This window comes from Neophocaena asiaeorientalis, unplaced genomic scaffold, assembly GCF_003031525.2.
Source record: "Neophocaena asiaeorientalis asiaeorientalis breed wild unplaced genomic scaffold, Neophocaena_asiaeorientalis_V1.1 scaffold43, whole genome shotgun sequence".
In the NCBI taxonomy this organism is placed as follows: Eukaryota; Metazoa; Chordata; class Mammalia; order Artiodactyla; family Phocoenidae; genus Neophocaena; species Neophocaena asiaeorientalis.
Genome location: NW_020173674.1, coordinates 6,664,252 through 6,683,536, shown reverse-complemented (window position 1 = coordinate 6,683,536; position 19,285 = coordinate 6,664,252). Strand labels below are relative to the sequence as shown.

At 57.2% G+C, this 19,285-nt stretch overlaps 1 protein-coding gene across 1 annotated transcript in view; it reads left to right on the top strand.

The window, feature by feature from the left end:
- Nucleotides 1-9,058, top strand: part of OVOL1 (ovo like transcriptional repressor 1) — a 9,971-nt gene extending 913 nt beyond the window's left edge. The window contains exons 3-7 of the mRNA XM_024749419.1: nt 5,118-5,214; nt 5,481-5,595; nt 6,317-6,534; nt 8,195-8,384; nt 8,572-9,058. Of these exons, the coding sequence (XP_024605187.1) occupies nt 5,118-5,214; nt 5,481-5,595; nt 6,317-6,534; nt 8,195-8,384; nt 8,572-8,867 (916 nt within the window). The 3' untranslated portion in view covers nt 8,868-9,058. The remainder of the gene's footprint in view (nt 1-5,117; nt 5,215-5,480; nt 5,596-6,316; nt 6,535-8,194; nt 8,385-8,571) is intronic.
- The last annotated feature ends 10,227 nt before the right edge of the window (nt 9,059-19,285 follow it).

Sequence of the window (19,285 nt, the reverse complement as noted above, 5' to 3'; positions counted from 1 at the left end):
CGCGGGGACTGCCAGGTGGGGGCGACAGCCGTTCCCAGGACCCCGGCAGGGCGGGGGGCAGGCCTGTCCGAGGCGCGCGGGCCCGCGCGGTGCCGCTCTCCCTTCCACCGGTCCGAGCCGCGGCGCAGGGGAAGCAACGGGGTGTGTCACCGCTCAGACAACCCTCCACTCTCGTGCAGTAAATCCCGAAAGCCGGGACTTTTATGAGGCGGGAGAAGGGCACTGGAGCGGTGCCACTTAGGGGGGCAGGGAGCGAGCTGGAGTTTCTGCTGAGATTTGTGTAAATGTAAGAGAAGACCCAGAGTTGAAGCCACCTTCATTGATCTCTCCCTCTCACCCACAACACTGGCTGCCAGAAGGTCCCCGTGAGGGTCGGGCAGGCAGGAACTCCGAGCCGTGGGGAGCGCGAGACTGTGGGGAAGGCGCCGAGCTGCACCCCACTAGCCCTAAAGACAAAGGTGGGATCAGCTCTCACCTCTGTTAGAAACGCGCCTCCTTCGACCTTGCAGAGGACACCACTGAGCTGAGAGGGGTTTTAAGGAGCCCACCCCACAGCCAGGGAGCAGCCCCGGGGGAAGCTGGGGCACCCAGTTTATTTTCGGAAGACGCCTTGACAGCGTGGGAGTCAACTTTGGATGAGTAACCCCAGTTGTTTCTTCTTCCAGGGGCATCTTCCACGTTAGCCCCGAGACCTCTTCTGCGCCTTCGGTCCTCCCCCACCCCTAACAGAATCTTTGGTCGGGAGCCAGTTTCCTTCGGAACTCCCCTTCCCCAAGCCTTGGGGGTGGGGCGCGGGATGCGCTGAACACCCTGCCCAGCGCCTCCAACGGGGGAGAGGTTGTAATTAACCAACCGACTTTGACCTTTGATCTGCAGGTTCCCCTGCATCGCCCCGGGCCCTGTAGGAGAGTGGTGAAATAAGGGCGGTGAGGGGCCCTGTGAGGGCTCTTGCCTCGGTTTCTGTCCTGAATAAATTGTTGGAGACTGTGGGTGTAGTGGTGGCCTGACGACCGTCAGGATCCTATGGCCTACAGGGCTGGTGGGGTGTTTCACAGCTTAGCCTTATCTCAAGTGCCTAGGCCCCTATCTACAGCCTCCTTAAAAGGTCGGGATGCGCCAGTAGTCCTGATGACCCCAATGGGGAAACTGAGACAGAAAGGGAAGTGCGCTGCCTCCACACCCGGAGGCGGATCAGGGTGTGGGCCCAGGATTCTGTGTATAGTTTCTTGCTTCTCCAAGTTCCCTGGGGAGTTGATCGGTGTTCCACCTCCAGAAGGGCCATGTGAGGGGGTGAGGGACGTGAGCCCCCTTCCTTGCTCCTGCCTCCTCCCTCACCTGTCTGACTTGCTGCCTAGCTGCTCCTTGGGATCTGATAAACCGAACTTGGACTGTGTTAAAGGTGAGCAGAGCCTTGCTCGAGACTAGTGTGCTGTTATTTTTAGTTTTATTTCCCATCCCAATCAGTAACAGATCATGTGTTGACTTTTACAAAGGACAAAGGAATTCCGTTTGTTCAAATCATTGACTTCCTTGCATCCTAGTGATTTTCCCCAGCACAGTTCTGGTGGCCATAGTGGGAGTGGCGGGGGAGACCTGCACCCAGGGGCTGTCCCATCAGGTGCACAGGATGGTCTGGGCCACCTGCCGCTGCTGTCCAGGTGAGGGGAGCCGCTCACTCTGCAGGATCATCCCGGATGTAGGGTGGGGTCTAACCTGGAGGTGCAGGTGACAGTTTGCCAGGGAGAGTCCTGTGGGCTCAAGCAAACAGAAGTCAGAGAGCTTACTTTTGCCTCTCAAAGCCATGTGGCCCACTAGAGAGTTTTCCCACAGTTTTTGGAAACGAGAAAGGGAATGTTCTCGGGCCACGCTCGGGTGCCTCAGATGGCTAGAGGGTGGGGAGTGTGTTTTGTGGTGGCCTGTCCCCTGACTGGGCCATTCCATCACCAGCCGACCGTGACCCTAAGAGCCGGCTGGGCACGTTTCCTTCACCCCACCTCACAGACTCAGCACGTTGTGACCAAGTAAGCATTGACCCCATCCGGTCCCACTGGGAGAGGCACCGGGAGGGCTGGGGAATGAAGCGTTTGAGGTCTGACCTTCCCGCCAGGGCCCTCTGAGACCCTTAGAGCAGCAAAGAATGCCTGGAAAGAAAGTGTTTACTGACTGAAGACCCTGGGCCCCAGCCTGGCAGCTCTGACTCCAGGGCCCCAGTCTGACCAGCACTCCAGCCTCTTCTCTGAGGCACGGTTCTAGAGGTTTCCCACCCTCAGTCCCCCGGGCCTCACTCTCCTCCCAAAGCTGAGGGAAAAGCCCAGAAGTGGGTACAGGGCCTGGAAGGCTGCAGGGGTGGGCAACGGCACCACTCACGCCGGGAGCACTGAAAGGGTTCATGGTTAAGTTGCCACCTGTTTGGCCCTCGAGCCCCTGCCCTCCATCTCCCCTGGCATTTCTCCTTCGTTGTGTCATTATTGACTGTGGAGTGCAGGGACTGATGCTGGTTTCTTGACGATGAACCCAGGCCCCTGTACCCAGGGGCTAAATTCCATCTCCTGGACCTAAGGGGAAGCTCCAGGAACGGGGAGGAACAGGGATGAAGTGGGGTTCTCCAGGCCCCTGCTGAGAGGAATCTCAAAAGGCCAGGAAGGCACTGGAGGGCAGAAGCTGAATGACATGCTCCAGCCATGAGCATCCTGGGGCCTCTTCCCTACCCACCCCACCAAAACCGCCCCCCCACCTCCCCACTTCAGACGGAGCGTCTGCAGTCCGTTCTGCCAGTTCAGCAGCGCATGCCTACCCCAGGGGGGCAGCCAGGCTGAGGTGCGTGGGACTGGAGCGTCCTCAGCCTGGCTCTGACTAGGCAGTGTGGGCACCTGGGCAGCTCTCTCTGGGCCGAGTTAGAAAGGCTGAGAAAGTCAGCTTTGGGCCCCAGAGTACACATGTAGGGGCGCGAGGGAGTGGAGTTGGGGAGAGATTATGCCTCTGACGGTGATCATTCTGATTCCTGGGAAGTGCTGGCAGTGAGGGACGCGTCTGCCGAGCTCTCCGGGGCAGCAAGGCTGGGAGGGTAGACAGCCAGCCCACGGATGGGTACGGTGGGCTAGATGGGACTCCTAGCTGTCCCACAGGGTGCCGTCACCCAAGCTGCCAGGCTGTTTGTCCCTAGCTTGGGTGACCTGAGGCAGAATCCTGCCAGACTGTTTGTCCCAGAAAGAGAGCAGGTGAGGCCGAGTCCTCTGGGCACAGGGAGGACGGGAGCAAAGCACGGCCATTGTTGATGTCAGGCTTCTTCTTTAACTCTCTTCATGCTCAGCAAGTATCGTGTGGTGTGCCACAGGGGTGCCAGCCCCGTGCTGCACGGGAGGGAGGGAAGGAAGGGCGCAAACACAGTACGGTCCCACCGCTTGCAGCGTCCACCCTGGTGTGAGGCTGAGGTGCACGGGGTTGGTTAACTTCACTGTGGACGCGGTATGAGGAACGGTTGGGAAAGGGGGGAAAGATCCTGCCTGAGAGAAAAACTTGGCGTTCACAGAATGGAAACGACAGGCTGAGAGATGGGCCCGTTGTGTTTCCAGGGCTGCCCAGCTCTGCCAGTTGGCTGGCACTGGCTCCCTTTCAGGCCCCTGCTAGCTGACCTGGGGGCCGGAGGAGACGGGCACAGGGGACCCTGCCCTTCCCGATAAGGGTGCAAGACCGCCTAACGCCAGCCTGGGCTGTGCTGACACACTGGGCTCCCCCCCCGCCCCCCTGCCGCTTCCAGGTCAGCAGCAGCCCCAGCCCGTGGCTAGGTGTCCTCACGTCTGCTTCACCTGCTCTCCCCAGAGAGCCTAGGGCCAGGCCTCGTGCCCAGCCCTGGCCTGAGGCCTTGGATAGGGTAGGACCTGGCACCCTGTCTGGTATTTGGGCCAGGAGCTTTCAATGCAAGAGAGAGGGGACTTGCTGAAGGCCTCGGGTGGGAAGCTGCTCTGGGCCCAATGCCCACAATGTCATCCAGGTGGAGGCATGTTGGGCCGACAGAAAGGGAACCCGTGCAGCCCCTGAGGGGTAGGGAGAGGGCCTTGCCACACTCCTCAGCTGCGGGCGGGCGATGAGCAGCCACAGCGGCCGCCACCTTGCCGGAAACATCTAATTAGGGGACAGAGAGTAGCACAAGCAGGGCCCAGCCGGTTCTGCTCGCTGCCGCTCGGTGCCACCCAGTGATAGGCGCGGCGGCAGGGCCACGCTCCGGGGGTGGCAGGAAGACAGGTTTGGCGGGGCTGGTGGGATGAGGCAACCGTCCCCACCCTGACGGCCTCACCTGCCCCTCGCTCGGGAAAAGCGGCACAGGGGCAGGGCAGGCAGGCCCGCTCCCTGTCCCCGGTTCCCCAGCACTGTCATCTCAGGGCTTCTGCGGAACGGGAGAGGCGGGCCTGCAAAACAGTTCTCCCCCTAAACCTGCTTAGATCCTCAGAACCCTCACCATGGACCCCACTCTCGTGGAGGCAGAGAGCCAAGGGTGACAACTCGTTTGAGCACAAACCGGTTAACCCTCACCTGTTGTCACTCCTCCCTCTGCTGCTCCGTGTGCAGGCTCTGAGGCCCGGCTCCAGCTTTTGGGAGCCTTGATCTCGCTCTCTGATACTGAAAGACAGAAGAGGGTAGAGGTTCCTGTTTGTCTCTACCTGGATTGAGGAATGGAAATTGTCGTCCAGTTTTGAATTCTCAGCCAAGATCTCCAATAGCTGGTAATCTGGCATAAATTGAAGCTGCCAACACTCTGACACGCCCACCCTCTGGCAGCCCCCATCCCTGTACACAGACGGCTGTCACTGTGGGAGGATGGGGGGCGGGGGGGGCCTCCGAGAGCTCCGGCCTGACGTCCAGCCGTCCAGGGCTTGGAGAGAGGCCAGGCCAGGGCCAGGTGCTGGTGAATCAACTCCCGGAATGAGGTGGCACATTAGAGTCCCCGGACGGACAGACAGACGGCGCCAGTGCCAGCAGAACGGGTTTGGGTGGCGGGCAGGCGCATTCTTCCCGTCAGAACTTTGTTGTGTTTGAAGGGGGCGAGAGTGGGGGCCTCTCCCGAAACTTGGGTGCCTTCATATTCGCCCCTCCTCCATTGGTGTGTCCTCTGCTTCCAGCCTTGCCCGCTGCATCCTGCTGGGGGCCGCCCCTCCCTGGGACCCCGTCCACTGTCTCACCGGCCGGGGGCTGCAGGCGCAGGGGGCCGCCTTCATGGTTCTGAGACCCTAAGTCAACCTGCTAAGTCCCTCTCCCTGAAGCCCACTCATCCTTTCCTTCCTGTGCCCCTCTTGATTTTTCCTTCTGAGGCTTGGAAAATGTTCCTAGCTTAGCCTCTTCGGGAGAAAAATACTGACCAAACTGTAACGTTAGATTGTTTGCCTCAGCTCTGGGGGTTTGAGACTTGTCTCCTCTGTGTCACTCGGGAGAGCTCCCCTCCTGTCTAGTCAGGATGAGGGCCAAGCCTCTCCGGCCCTGTTTAGCGTGAGGTGTCTGCCGTGGGGAGCAGCGTGTCAGAGGGCTGCCGGTATTGCTGGTATCGCTGCAGCTGCCGTGCGAAGGGCGGGAGCCCAGCCCTCAAAGCGCCACAGCGACCAAGCAAGTGAGCGGTCCCTGCTCTGGGGGAGGCTTGCGTAACAGCCGGGCAGGCTGCCCAGGAGACTGTTAGGCTGCATCCACCTGCTGCTCCGGGACCTCCTCCCTGCCCTGCCCCACCCGGCCTGCTCACCTGCTAAGCTGGGCCAGCGGGAGTGGGGAGCCTGGAGCCCCAGTGAGCTGCAACGTCAGGGACAGACCACCCGGAAGGAGAGAGGGGTTAGGACCACCCGTTCCCCACGGCCAGCAGCTAAATCTGCCTGGAAGAGAGGCTCGGAGTGGCGCAGACCACCGGGACCCTTCTGGGGCAGGGATGAGTCCCTGGGTCCAGGGCCTCCAGTGGTGCCCTTTGTCCCTGCAGGAGCGTGGATGAGGCCTGGAATCCAGAGGGACTGGCCCAGGTGGGGCAGGCAGACAGCTTGGGAAGAATAATTGGCAGGGCAGCTTTGGTCCTCCCAGTTCCACTAAGACACAAATTACTCAGCGGGCAGGCCTGTGGGCCGTGGAGCTTGGCTGGCGTCACCTGTAATTACCTTAATTGGGTGGGGGGAGGGAGGTGCGGCATGCAGTGGGCTGGGGGCAGCCCTGCTCTGCCACATGCCTGCAAGGGGTGGGGCAGCGGCTCCACGGTCCAGCCAGCTAACTGCCAGGGAACCTTCCGGAAATCCCACGCAATCCCCTTTTCTCCACCAAGCCCCTCACTTGGCTGTTCTTCTCTTCCCAGTCAGCCTAGGCTTCTGCCCACCACAGCCCTACAGGGAGCCAGAGCCATCAGTGGCCGAACCCCCTTCTTGCCCCCTGGCTTTGGACATGAGCCTTCGGGACTCCAGCTATAGTGTGACCCCAGGACCCTGCGTGGTGGCCCAGCTGCCCTCCGAAGACACGAGCCGCCTGGCAGACCCACAGAGCAGGGACCATGGCTTCCTGCGCACCAAGATGAAGGTACTGACCCTCACGCTGTCTCCAACGACCAGGGGCACGTGTATCCTCCTGGGTCCAGCCCACGAGACGTGGCACAAATGAGACTTAAGCAGAGATTGGCCTTGGATCTGGGTCTAGGTTTCTGCAGAGAAGTGCACCTCGCTGGAGCACGGACGGGGGTGGGAAAGAAGAGAAGGGGGTCGGAAGTGAGAATGCCCATGCGCTGGGAAGAAGCAGTGAGGTTCCAAAGACGCTTAACCCTTTGGAGTCCTCTCTGGGGGTTGTTTAGCTTCATTTCTGGTCTTGAGGGGAGGCACCTCTTTACACAGAAGTCCTAGGAGAAGTGGGGAAGCGTGAGCCTGGCTCTGCAAGCTGGCCTGGGCCTGCATCTCCGCCGCCTGAGAGTGAGGTCTGGAGTCTGCTCGGTGGTCGACTCCCTGCGCAGGTGCCCGGCGGCAGTCTCCGCCTTGCCCAAGCGTGTGCTTCCATCCCGGAGCCTTGTGTCTGGGGCGGGGCCTGGTGAGCGCCCCCTGCTCAGCAGCAGAGGCAGGAAGGAGCTCACAGGAATGCCCCTGCTTTCCAGTGTGCAGCGTCCAGGCTGTCTCTGGCTGGGCCTGCATTCCTGAAAGCTCTGGGATCTGGAAGCAGTCATCTAGAGGAAGGGCTCCCGTGGAGCTTTTCTGTGAGCCAAAAGACTGGAGACAACTGGCCGTGCAATGCTGTTCCCGCCTCTCTTAACTGCGGTGGCCACATGTTGTAACCAGAGGGGAATCGCCAAGACATGTGCTGGGCGGTTGGCCGGGGAGCTGACACAGTGCCCCTGATCCCCGAGGGCCCTTCCTCCCACCCCTTAATCCCAGTGGCTAGGGAGCGTGTGGAGAGAGAGAGCAGGGGGCACAGGACAGCAGATGTGCCAGAGGAGCGAGTCCTGACCCCAAAGGGCTTGCTTAGCTAGCAGCAAGGCATTTACCCGGTGCCCGAAGGCATGGGGTGATGGGGTGCGCCTGGTGCCCAGGGAGCTCGGGAGGAGTGGCCAGCGACAAGGCCACCACAAAGCACAAGTAACCTCTGAACATTCACAGAGGTAGGGCGTTGAGGCCACGTCTCCACTTCTGAACAGCTGTTCCATAATTACAAAGAAAATGAAAAAAGTTTATAAGCAAGAGAGTCATCAGGGTGGCAAAGGGACTCAGACCAGACCACGTCAGGCTCGAGGAAGGCCAGGGGCGGGGCTGGCCTGCGAGGGGACTCCAGGCTCCTAGCGGTGGCCTCAGCCTGGGAAGGCTGCACGGAGACGGCGTCGTGGGCACTCTTCCCTGTCCTAAGGCTTAGAATGGGAACAGAGGGCAGAAACTACAGAGAAAGATTTGGGCTCAGTGAAGGGAGGACTTTCTAACGGGTAGAGTTACTGAATCGGGCTGTTTCTGTGGGGAGATGGCCACAGATGGTAAGGAAGGGGCTGGGTGGCGGCCCTGCACAGAGACTCAGGAGCCCAACAGGAGGCGGACCTTCCTTCCAGCTCCACCACCAGACCTCCGGGAGCCAGCAGCACAGAGGTGTGGCCCCTGGGGTGGGCACCGCCCTCCTCACGTGGCTGGGGGCTGGTGTGTGTGTCCTCGCAGTCTGCCACCTGCAGCCCCACCTCCTGGGTGTCCGTCACAAACCCCGTCCTCGCCCACAGGTGACGCTGGGGGACACTCCCGGTGGAGGCCTCTTCCCCTGCCACATCTGCCGGAAGGCCTTCGCCTACCAGCGCATGCTGAATCGCCACATGAAGTGTCACAACGACGTCAAGAGGCACCTCTGCACCTACTGCGGGAAGGGCTTCAACGACACCTTTGACCTGAAGAGGCACGTGCGCACCCACACTGGTAAGAGGAGCCCGCCCGGCGGAGGCCACGGCCGCGGCCACCGTGCTGCTGTCCTGGGCCCCGGGGGGCCTGGGAGCTCTGGGCAGACGTCCTCCGCGGTTCGCTGGGGAGCTGGAGTCGGGCAGGCCGCCGGGCGCTCCTCTGCCGCGGAGTCGGGTCCCTGACGCCGGCACTGCCCTCCCCGCAGGTGTGCGGCCCTACAAATGCAGCCTGTGTGACAAGGCCTTCACGCAGCGCTGCTCTCTGGAGTCTCATCTCAAGAAGATCCACGGCGTGCAGCAGAAGTACGCATACAAGGAGCGGCGGGCCAAGCTGTACGTGTGCGAGGAGTGCGGCTGCACGTCTGAGAGCCAGGAGGGCCACGTCCTGCACCTGAAGGAGCGCCACCCTGACAGCCCGCTGCTGCGCAAGACCTCCAAGAAGGTGGCCGTGGCCTTGCAGGACACCGTCACCTCCCTGCTGCAGAGCACTCACCACCTCTGAGCAGTGGTGCCCTGGCTTGGGCAGCCCCGAGAAGGCGAGGGCCGCCTCCCTGCTGCCCGGCCCGCCCGCCCTCTGCGGCCTCCTGCCGGAGCGCCAATGACCTGGCGTGGAGCCCGTGGGCACGTGTGCTCGCTCGGGCCGGTGCTGACCTCTGCTCGCATTTGCGTCGGTGTTTGGGGGGCAGAGGCCACTCTGAGCCCGGGCAGACATGTGTAACTGTGGGGCGGGCGGGGCGGGCCAGGGCTGCCTTCGATTTGAAGCAGCTCGGGTCCAGAGACAGGACTTCCTTCCCAGAGGAGGTACGTGAGGGCGATCCTGTTGTCCTCTGCTTCTGGAGCAGCGGGGGGATGGGGGGCTGCTGGTCCCCCGTGGACGGCAAAGTCAGGCGCTCCGGCAGAGGGCACCCCTGCAAACAACAGCCGTGCAGGAGCTGGCGGCGGGCCGCCGGGCCATGTTCCTCGCGCTCAGGGCTGCAGGGGCGCTGCGGGGCGCTGCTCTTCGACAGGGAGATGCACGCGTGTGCACAGCCGTGGACGTGCGCGCACGCGGAAGGCCTTGCCATATATCACCTCATTTTTAAGAAATCAACTACAAGGTGCCAAGGAGGTTTTATTTCCTTTTTTAAAAGAAGACATATGTACAGATAGTAATATATTTTTGGTGCCGATGGCGACTGTTTTAAGAGAGGGTGGAGCTGGCTTTTCTCCTCCCCACGCAGTTCTATTTATCCTGTACGTTTCACGCCTCCTCTGCGCCTTGGCTCTGGGGTGGCTGCCCTGACCCACCCCTCATACCTCCTGAGATATTTAACCTAAGACTTTCCTCCAGCCCTGCCTGGAGGAGGCTGTACTGCTCTCTGTTCTCCCTCTTCTGCCGGGACAACCGTCACATCTTCTGCTCTTCCCTCCCCGTGTCTCTGCCTCCCTCCCACATCCTTTCAAGGCAAGTCTCAGGGTGACCGAGAGCCTCCTGATAACAGACCTTTTGCGGAACAACTCACCATTCCGGAGATCCGGGGTGGGGGGTGTCCAGCTGCGGCCGCAGGGGTAAGCCGGTTGGGGTGATGAGTCTATGATGCGCCCAGAGTCCACTGCCTGAAGTAACAGCAAGAGTGCGGGGCCAGGCTGCGAGGCCTGCTCTCTTCCTGGGAGAGTCAAAAACCCTAGGACGGGAACAAAAAAATTGGGACAGAATAATAACCAGACATATCAGAAACTTCTACAGGGAGGACAGTATTAGATGGTTAACAAGTTACATTTGTAGCCTTTTTTCTGAATGTTTGGCAAATGGCGAGGCTGGGTCTTGCGCACCTAAGGAGGGAGCCACCCCTGGGCTGGTTGGCTCCACCTGAGGGACTCTGCCAGGCTCCCTTGGCTTTGCTGGGCTTCCTGCTAAGAACACGAAAGGGGTGTGGGTCAAAAGGGAAAGACGGGCAGGGGCTGGAACCAGCCTGCCGAAGAGCGAGAAGGCAAACTCGAAAGAGAACACAGAACAGAGCAGGTGAAGCCGCCCCGTGAAGCCAAAGCCCAGGTGGAACCAGCCTTGGCCTCTCCTGCCCGGAAAGAGCAGCAACCGCACAGTCCCCGGATGCAGGGAAGGCGCCTTCTCTGACCTCCCTCAGAATGTGTATGGATTGTTCTGGAAGGCTCTCGTTTTAGTTTACTTTAGAGTCTGTGGGAGCTGCTGTATTCTGGAAGGTGTATAGCATAAACTAACATTCTCTGGAAGCCTTGTCTTGTTTACATTTCTGTATCCCTGTGTTCATTGCTTGTTCATTGTTCATCGCCTATCTGAGGCAGTCACAAAGCTCTGTGCTGTCTGTTTTATAACTTTCCCCTCAACTATCAAAATAAAGAACTATCATTTTCTGTGTTTCTGCTTTTTTGTTTAATAGACCTCGTTTTTCCACCTGCAGGGAAATTAATCAAAACAATTGATGCATTCTAGTCAAAGCTTTACCCTTTTACAAGTAGCAATGGCCCTGGTCAAGACAAGAGCCTGCTAGATCAAGTGGCCTGCCCATGGTCTGGGCGGTCAGTGCCTGCTGACCCCAAGACCGCGTGTTCTGCTCTTCACGGTGGCATCAGGCCCTCCCCTGGCTCTTGCAGCCTGACTGACTCGTGGCTCTCCTCCAGCGGGTGCAGTTACTTGGGGTCCAGTCTCTTCCCCACACCCTGCCAGGACCACAGGAGGAAGAGCCACATTCCTAAATAGTAGGGCGCAAAATTCCCGTCACTTCTGGGTCAGACACCTAGCTGTAGGGATGGTCACACCTGCACAGCACTTGTTCTGGGCCAGGCACACTCGTGTTTCATGCATATTAGCTCCCTTGACCTTCCAGCCACCCTACGAGATGGGGGCTGCTCCCCACACCCGGCAGAGAGGTTAGGCAGCTGGCCCCAAGTCTCATGACTAACTAGTAGTGGAGCTGGGCTAGAAACCAGACAGCCTGGCTCAGGGTCTGTGCTCAGAAGCACGCACACGCTGCCGATGGAGAGGCCGGCAGATGGCCTCGCACCTCTAGGCAACTCAAAGTAGAGGGAAACTTAAGAGATTACCTGGCCGTGCCCATCACCTACCCAGGATCGCTTGGGGAGACCTGATTACTCTGGGGACCCTGGTCCCCAAGTCCCAGTTCAGCGTTTTTCCATCACGCCCCCGCCAGGGATGGAGGAGGGGGCTGCCAGGCCCCGGCCCTTGGCAGATGTCCTGGGAGGCGTGAGAAGAGTTGGTAGTCCTGTTGCTGCGAGGAGAAAGGAAAACATTGATCTGACCTCTAAGGCTCCCTGTGTGAAGCCCAGAGGACTGGAAAGGGCCCCTACCCCTCCCTATGTCTCTTTAAATAGCCAGGCACAGAGGATTTCTCTTTATCTCTAGAAGCCTCCCAATGTGAAAGGCAAACCAAATCCTATTTTTACATGTCCCAAGATGGGCAGAGCCCATTGTTGGGAACCCAGATGATTAACTGCTATGCAAACTTTAGGGGGAGCAAGCTTTCCAGGAAGCCAGGGATGGGGGTGGGGAGACCCGGGGGCTCCCTCTAAGCCACTCAGAAGGGCTCAAGGACGGGACACCACTCAGACAGGGTCAGGCCAGCAGTCACATTCTGAGGGCCCATAATGATCTCAGGACTCTGCAGGATGGGTGCCGTGAGGGAAACGAGAACGGCGTGGGTGCCCTCCGCTGCCTGGGAAATAGGCGGCAGCCCCGCAGAAGGAAGAGATTAGCGCAAGTCAGTGGATAACTAAGGGTAAGTGGTGTGGCCAGACTACGAAGGCTGTGGAACCCAAAAAGGAGGCTTCTGCATTTGAAAGAACGAAGACTTCTTGGAAGAGGTGGGGTTCAGCTGGGCTGGAAAAATGGGAGAGTCTGAATAGAACAAAAGAGGAGGGGAGGGCTTCCCTGGTGGCGCAGTGGTTGAGAGTCCGCCTGCCGATGCAGGGGACACAGGTTCGTGCCCCGGTCCGGGAGGATCCTGCATGCTGTGGAGCGGCTGTGCCCGTGGGCCATGGCCGCGGAGGCTGCGCGTCGGGAGCCTGTGCTCTGCAACGGGAGAGACCACAACAGTGAGAGGCCCACGTACCGCAAAAAAAAAAAAAAAAAAAAGGAGGGGAGGTGTTTCAGGGAGGGAAAGAGGAGGATCCGACCCAGAAGAGAGGAGGTGTGGGCTCTGGGGCCGCAGGGGGCCTCACCCGTCGCACCAACAATCCGACAATCGGGATGCTGTCATTCGTTCAGCCACACCACTGTGTCTTTTTGAGCCCTGCCCAGGTGCCAACAAGAACTGGTAACAAAACAAAATTCTGAGAGACAGGAGAGCTGGCTGGGACCTAGCAAGACGTCCGGCCTAATGGAGGATGGAAGGAGAGTCCTATTTATACAGCTAAAGGCAAAGCAACCAAGTGCACGGTGGGGGGAACTTTACAGCATCAGGAAGTGCTGTGAAGGTTTATACTTTATATTTTTATGTATTTTCTAATGTTTCTACATTGAGCATATATAATTTTTACAATCAGAAGAAAATCGAGTTATAAAACAATTCAGGGCTTTTAGTCAACTTGAAGTTCAACACGTCACTGGGGATGGGGCGGCCCAAAGAAGCACTAGTGTGACCCCGGATGACACCAGAAGCGTGGCGTCAACAGCTGAGACTGCCCTCTGCCTGCCTGGGCCCATCACCAGTCGGTGGGTGGCAGGAAAAGAGCAGTGACGGGGCTTGAGGCACTGCCCTGTCTGGGGCCATCTGTGTGGCCTTGGGCAAGTGACCTAACTCCTCAGTTTCCTCGTGTATAAAATGAGGTGGGTTCCCAAGTTCAAAGGCCCTTTCTGTTCTAAAGGCTTCATGTCTCTACGCCCCCATCTCAATAACACCCTTGAAGAAACTCACTGACAAACTGCAGCGGAGATGAGGAAATGTAGAAGGCTAAGAAGGCGGCTGAGTGAGTGGGGAGCACCAACCACACGGCTGCTGGCTTGAAGCAGGGAGAGAGGCTCATTCCGGTGGACCCAGCGGGCAGAACCTGGGCGGAGAGGTGAGCATCAGAGGGGCACAGCCTCCACTGCAGGGATCCCTGGCACAGCTTAACGTGGGGCAGTGGCTTGGGAGGGAGGCGCCCCGGGCATTGTCACTGGGGGCTGCTGGCTGGGGCTAGGAAGCCATTCGTTAGGAATTTCTACAGGGACTCAGTAGGGGGGCTGAAGGCTGGACAAAATACAAGACTTTCCAGCCATGAAATTCTAAGGGGTCAGGCAGTGGCCGTGACTTCCAGGCCTAATCCCCATTCCCAAGAAGGCAGAGCCTGGGTGAAGATGCTAGTGAAGAGAATGGAATGGAAAAGAAAACCCTGGAAGGGGTGGACCAGTTGGGAGGCTGGGCTTGGGTGGTGAAGACCTGGTCTTGGAAGGGCTCCCCTGGCCCATCCTCTGGGGCCACCCAGGACGAGCCCACTCCCTCAGGCGGTGGTGGTCTCGCCTCACCCAGGATGTTCCGCCCTCTTCATGTCCAAGACCAATCTGCCCTCCGCTCCTCATGCCAGCCCCCTTCCCCAGTTCTAGAGTCTGTTTTGATCTTCCATCCCTCACCCCGCAGGCTAACAGCTCCCAGCTTTCTGGTTCCTGTAACCCATCAGTCAGGCCCTCTCAGTCCTCCTCTGGGACGGCCCTCCTTGCCTGGCAGCCCCACCCCCTGGGCGGCAGGCTCGCTGACACGTGGGGACTCAGGTCCGACACCAGCAGGTGTGGAGATTCTGGTCCTGGGTAAGGGTGGTACATTGAGAATTATAATGTGTCTTCCAGGTTCTGTTTCCTGAACGTAAGAGCTCCGTAACAAGGGACCGATTTCCTTTGTTCCTCACTTGTTCTCTCTACATAAAATGAGAATACTTCTACCCTATCAAGCTTTCAAAGTAGAACACAAAGCAGGCGTCTAAAAATGTGTTCAGAGATGTGAGGGGTAGGGAGCCAGCTGCACTGTGTAACCGGCCTAAATCTCAAGCAGGAGTACCCGCCTGTCCTCAGAATTCGCCTGTGACTTAACGCTTGAGGGCGGCTGGCACGCCCCCTTCTCCCACCCCCTCCCACCGCCGCGGAGAGGAAGCTGGGGCAGGGCTGCTCAGGGCAGAGAGCAAGTGAGCTCTGCGTCCAGGCTGCGGGGCCACACGGCCTGTTAGGTGACAGCAGCATGGGCTCGTTCCACAGAGTAAAGGGACCACGGCATTCAGGGTGGGAGACCAAACCGAGAGAGGCTCAGGGCAGTGAGAGATGCCAGGGTCATTTACTGCTAAGCCCCGTGCTCCTGGAGTCGCGTCGCTGGCCCTTTATATTATTTATTTATTTTTTAACGTCTTTATTGGAGTATAATTGCTTTACAATGGTGTGTTAGTTTCTGCTGTATAACAAAGTGAATCAGCTATACATACACATATATCCCCATATCTCCTCCCTCTTGCATCTCCCTCCCTCCCACCCTCCCTAGCCCACCCCTCTAGATGGTCACAAAGCACCGAGCTGATCTCCCTGTGCTATGTGGCTGCTTCCCACTAGCTATCTATTTTACGTTTGATAGTGTATATATGTCCATGCCACTCTCTCACTTCCTCACAGCTTACCCTTCCCCCTCCCCGTGTCCTCAAGTCCATTCTCTACGTCTGTGTCTTTATTCCTGTCCTGCCCCTAGACACCGGCCCTTTAATAGCAGCTAATCACCGCTTGCATTTATTGAGCTTCTACTACTTGTGGTGGGCAGGCACCAAGCTGCGCTTCCCTCTGACATCACTAATCCCCACAACCACCCTGGGAAGTAGCTATTATCGTTCTTGTTTTTAGACAAAGAAATTGAGGCTCAGGGAGATTAAATGTCTTGCTCTAGGTCACACAGGCTCCAGTCTGAGGACTCTCAACTCTCATGAGATGGGAGAGCCTTCCCCTTCACGAGCACCTACTCTGTGCCAAGCCCCGTGCTGAGGCGTTGGGGATGCAGAGACGAATGAGGTCCCTGCACTCCGGGGTTTACCTTGCGGTGGGGGAACTGCACTAGTGGGTGAGAGCCGAGGAAGCAGGAAGGGGCCCAGGCTGCCCTGAGCTCTGCCCTTGAGCAGAGATCTCTGAAGCTCCCAAACGACCGACCCCACGTCCGCAGAGTTGAGGAAAGAGAAAGGAGGGAGAAACCCTGACACGGATGAGCCCCCACTACCGTCTGTCTGGTGATTTGTGCACTAGCCCCGAGGTCTAGACTCTCCAGATGAGGAAGCGAAGCCTAGACAGGTTAACAAGAGGCCAAGGCCATCGCGGCCACCTGGCAGGGCAACCGCTGCGCAGGCACCCGACTGGAGCTCCCCAGGCTCTCACTGACGGGCATCACATGGTCTTCGTGGGAAATGTGTGAAAATACAAGAAAAGAGGGTTCTGGAAACTCCAAAACTCCTCCGCGAGAGACCAAGGGGGCCAAAGGTGTTGGGGTCTAGCTCCTGCCACTGAAATGTTTGTGCCTGTTACTGTCCGAGCCACAGCCAGCTTCCAAACATTCCAAACCTGGAGAAAGGGCGGGAGGGGAGATGCATGGGGCATGGAGGGTGGACCAGGACGTTCCAAACCCACAGGAACTCGGAAGTGAATTCCCAGCGTCCGCCCCGTGCCCCCCGCCCTTCTCCCTGCAGTCCCAGCTTTCCCAGGAAGTGATCTTGCCGCTAAGAAACTCATCCTGTCCTCACCACCTCGGCCTGTCCAGTCCAGCCGGCTCCTGCCTGGCCCCTCCGGGCCTCTACCGCCTCTGGGGGGACTCCAGGTAACAGGCCCAGAGAACCTCCCCCTCCCCACGCACAGCGGTTAGTTGGTAAAGGAGGCCAGGGGAACTGGTGGGACTGGCGACCCTTCTGCCAGCGGTAACAACAGGGCAACTGAGACTCGGGAAGAGGAGGGAAGGCTGGCGGCAGACAGCCCTGCATTAGGGGCTTGCTCAGAAGCAAGAGGGGCCCTTGGAGAGTGGGGTTCTCTGTTCCTGCTGTGACAGACCCAACCAGTACTTCCTGCCCTACCTGACAAGACAGTCTCCGCTGATGCTAAGACCCCTACATGGTCTCCTCCCCCATCCTCCCAGGGGTTCTTTCTTTTGTTTGTTTTAATTACTTAATTTTTTTTTGGCTGCGTTGGGTCTTCATTGCTGCGTGCGGTTTTTCTCTAGCTGCAGCGAGCGGGGCCACTCTTCGTTGCGGTGCGCGGGCTTCTCATTGCCGTTGCTTCTCTTGTTGCGGAGCACGGGCTCTAGGTGCGCGGGCTCAGTAGTCGTGGCTCGTGGGCTCTAGAGCACAGGATCAGTAGTTGGGGAGCACGGGTTTAGTTGCTCCACGGCATGTGGGACCTTCCCAGACCAGGGCTCGAACCCGTGTCCCCTGAATTGGCAGGCAGATTCTTAACCACTGTGCCACCAGGGAAGTCCCTCCCAAGGCTTCTGAGAAGTTCACATTAGGGTTTTCTGATGGAACCTCTGGGAGGCCCACCATCACTCCCAGGGCAGTGGCCTGTGTAAGGGGAGCGGGTGATGAGGTCCTGGAAGTTGGGGTGGAGGGATGGGGGGCTTGGTGCCCAGGGGGAGAGGAATGACATTGCCTAAGGAGGCCAGGGTGCTTCTAGGGGTGAGCATTGGAGGAGGAACCTTCTACAGAGTTTGCTGTGTTTGTGGGGAATTTGTTAAAGAAAAAGTAGAGGAAAAAGAGCAAAGCATCCACGGCCTGGTTGGGGGAATTGGAGGAAAGCAGAGTGCACCCGCATTCAAGATGGTGCACTAACAGGTAGTATCAGGGACTTCCCTGGTGATCCAGGGTTTAAGGATCGGTCTCGCAATGCAGCAGACACCGGTTCGATCCCTGGTCGGGGAACTAACATCCCACATGCCGGGGGGCAACTAAGCCTATGCGCCATAACCAGAGAGAAGCTCACAACTAGAGAGAAGCCTGTGCGCTGCAAAGAAAAGATCCCTTGTGCTGCAACTAAGAGCTGACGCAGCCAATAAATACATAAATAAATATTAAAAAAAGAGATGTGGTGTCAAAATTAGATTTTGGCAGATAAAATTTTAGCCTTAATATAAAGAGTTCTTACATATCAGTAAGGAAAAGAAAACGCGGACCACTGAAAACTGGCAAATAGTATGAATGAGCTATTCACGAAAGAGCTTCAAATGATAAAAATCATATAAAAATAAACTTCAGGGCTTCCCTGGTGGCGCAGTGGTTGAGAGTCCGCCTGCCGATGCAGGGGACACGGGTTCGTGCCCTGGTCCGGGAGGATCCCACATGCCGCGGAGCGGCTGGGCCCGTGAGCCGTGGCCGCTGAGCCTGCGCGTCCGGAGCCTGTGCTCCACAACGGGAGAGGCCACAACAGTGAGAGACCCGCGTACCGCAAAATAAAATAATAAAATAAAATTTAATAAATAAAAAAAATAAACTTCACTCATAATCAAATAAATAAAAATTAAAATCAGATATAGAAGTCTATCATAAAACTGGTTACAACAGTGAAAAAGTAGGAACAATCCAAATCTGTACCTCTAGTGTACCATCCAAAATTATAATGAAATATTGTGTATCCATTAAATATGATTTTATGAAAGTATTTACTAACAGGAAAATGGTTACAATATATTAAGTTTAAAAAGCAGATTCTAAAGCAGTGTTATGGATAGGCACATTTTCCATTTCTGTAAACACAAGTAGGTCGACATGTACAACATAAATGTTGTGGAAGACCAGACACCGCGACATGCACAACACGTGGTGGAATCATGACTCTTATTTTCCTCTGTTTTGTTTGTCTATATTTTGTGCTTTTCTACAATGATCCCATATTGCTTTCGTTATGAGAAGAAACCTTCTTGGAGACTTTGAAAGAGTTCTTGGCAGAGGGAATGTAAAAATCGTTGCTTTCTGTATACACTTTTCACCAAGAAACGGAGAGTCTTCTCCCATTTGGTGATCACAGAGTGGGGGTGGGATGGGAATGGGTGGGAGGAAGGCTGAGGTCCAAGGTCAGCTGGGGCTGAGGAAAGGGATCCAGGAATCCCAACTCTGATGTTGCTCTGAAGCCCCCAGGGGCCCACGACCTTGTATAGAAGGCACAGAGGATTTGAAGTCAGAGAATGTGAGCGGATCCCGGGTCCACCAGTTGACACAAAGGAAGCCACTTTATCTTTCTGAAACTCATTGTCTAGAAAGTGGAAGTAACAGTAATGCAGGATTATTATGAGGATCATATAAGACAATTATTTTCTTTGCAAGGTATAAAGCCCTAATCGGGGACTTCCCTGGTGGTCCAGTGGTTAAGACTCCACACTCCCACTGCAGGGGGCATGGGTTCGATCCCTAGTCCAGGGAATTAAGATCCTGCATGCTGTGCAGTGCGGCTGAAAAAAAGAAAAGCCCTAAACAAATGTTAGATGTTGTCGTTAATAACACTGATCAGCCTGAGCAAGAAAGCTGGCCATCTGCTGTCGTCAGGGCTGTGCTGGACATGCGGGAGTTGAGGGGTAAGTTCCCATGTGGTTCAGGAAAACTTGGATTTCCCAGTCCATAGTCATAGCATATAAAAATAAAATAAAACTAAAACGAGCTCGGAGGAAAGTGTTCGGGGACCCACTGTCTGCTCTTTGAGCAAAGAATATGTAGCCAGTGATAAGAGCTCCCTGGTAGTCCTGTGCTGGGCAGTGGAAAGGAGGAGAAAACAGCCCAAAATGCAGAGGTCTCTGACCCCCTTCACCCAAAGTTGTTTACTGATGTTCTGGCAAAATGCTTGGGGGCTAAGGTGGGTGGACCAAGGATGCCACAGTTTGTCATCTAAGGAGACTGGGAGAGGCTGGGTGGCAGTTCCAGTTAGATGGGTCCCCACCCTGCACGAGATGGGGGAAGCCATGGCTTCTGGGTGGAGGT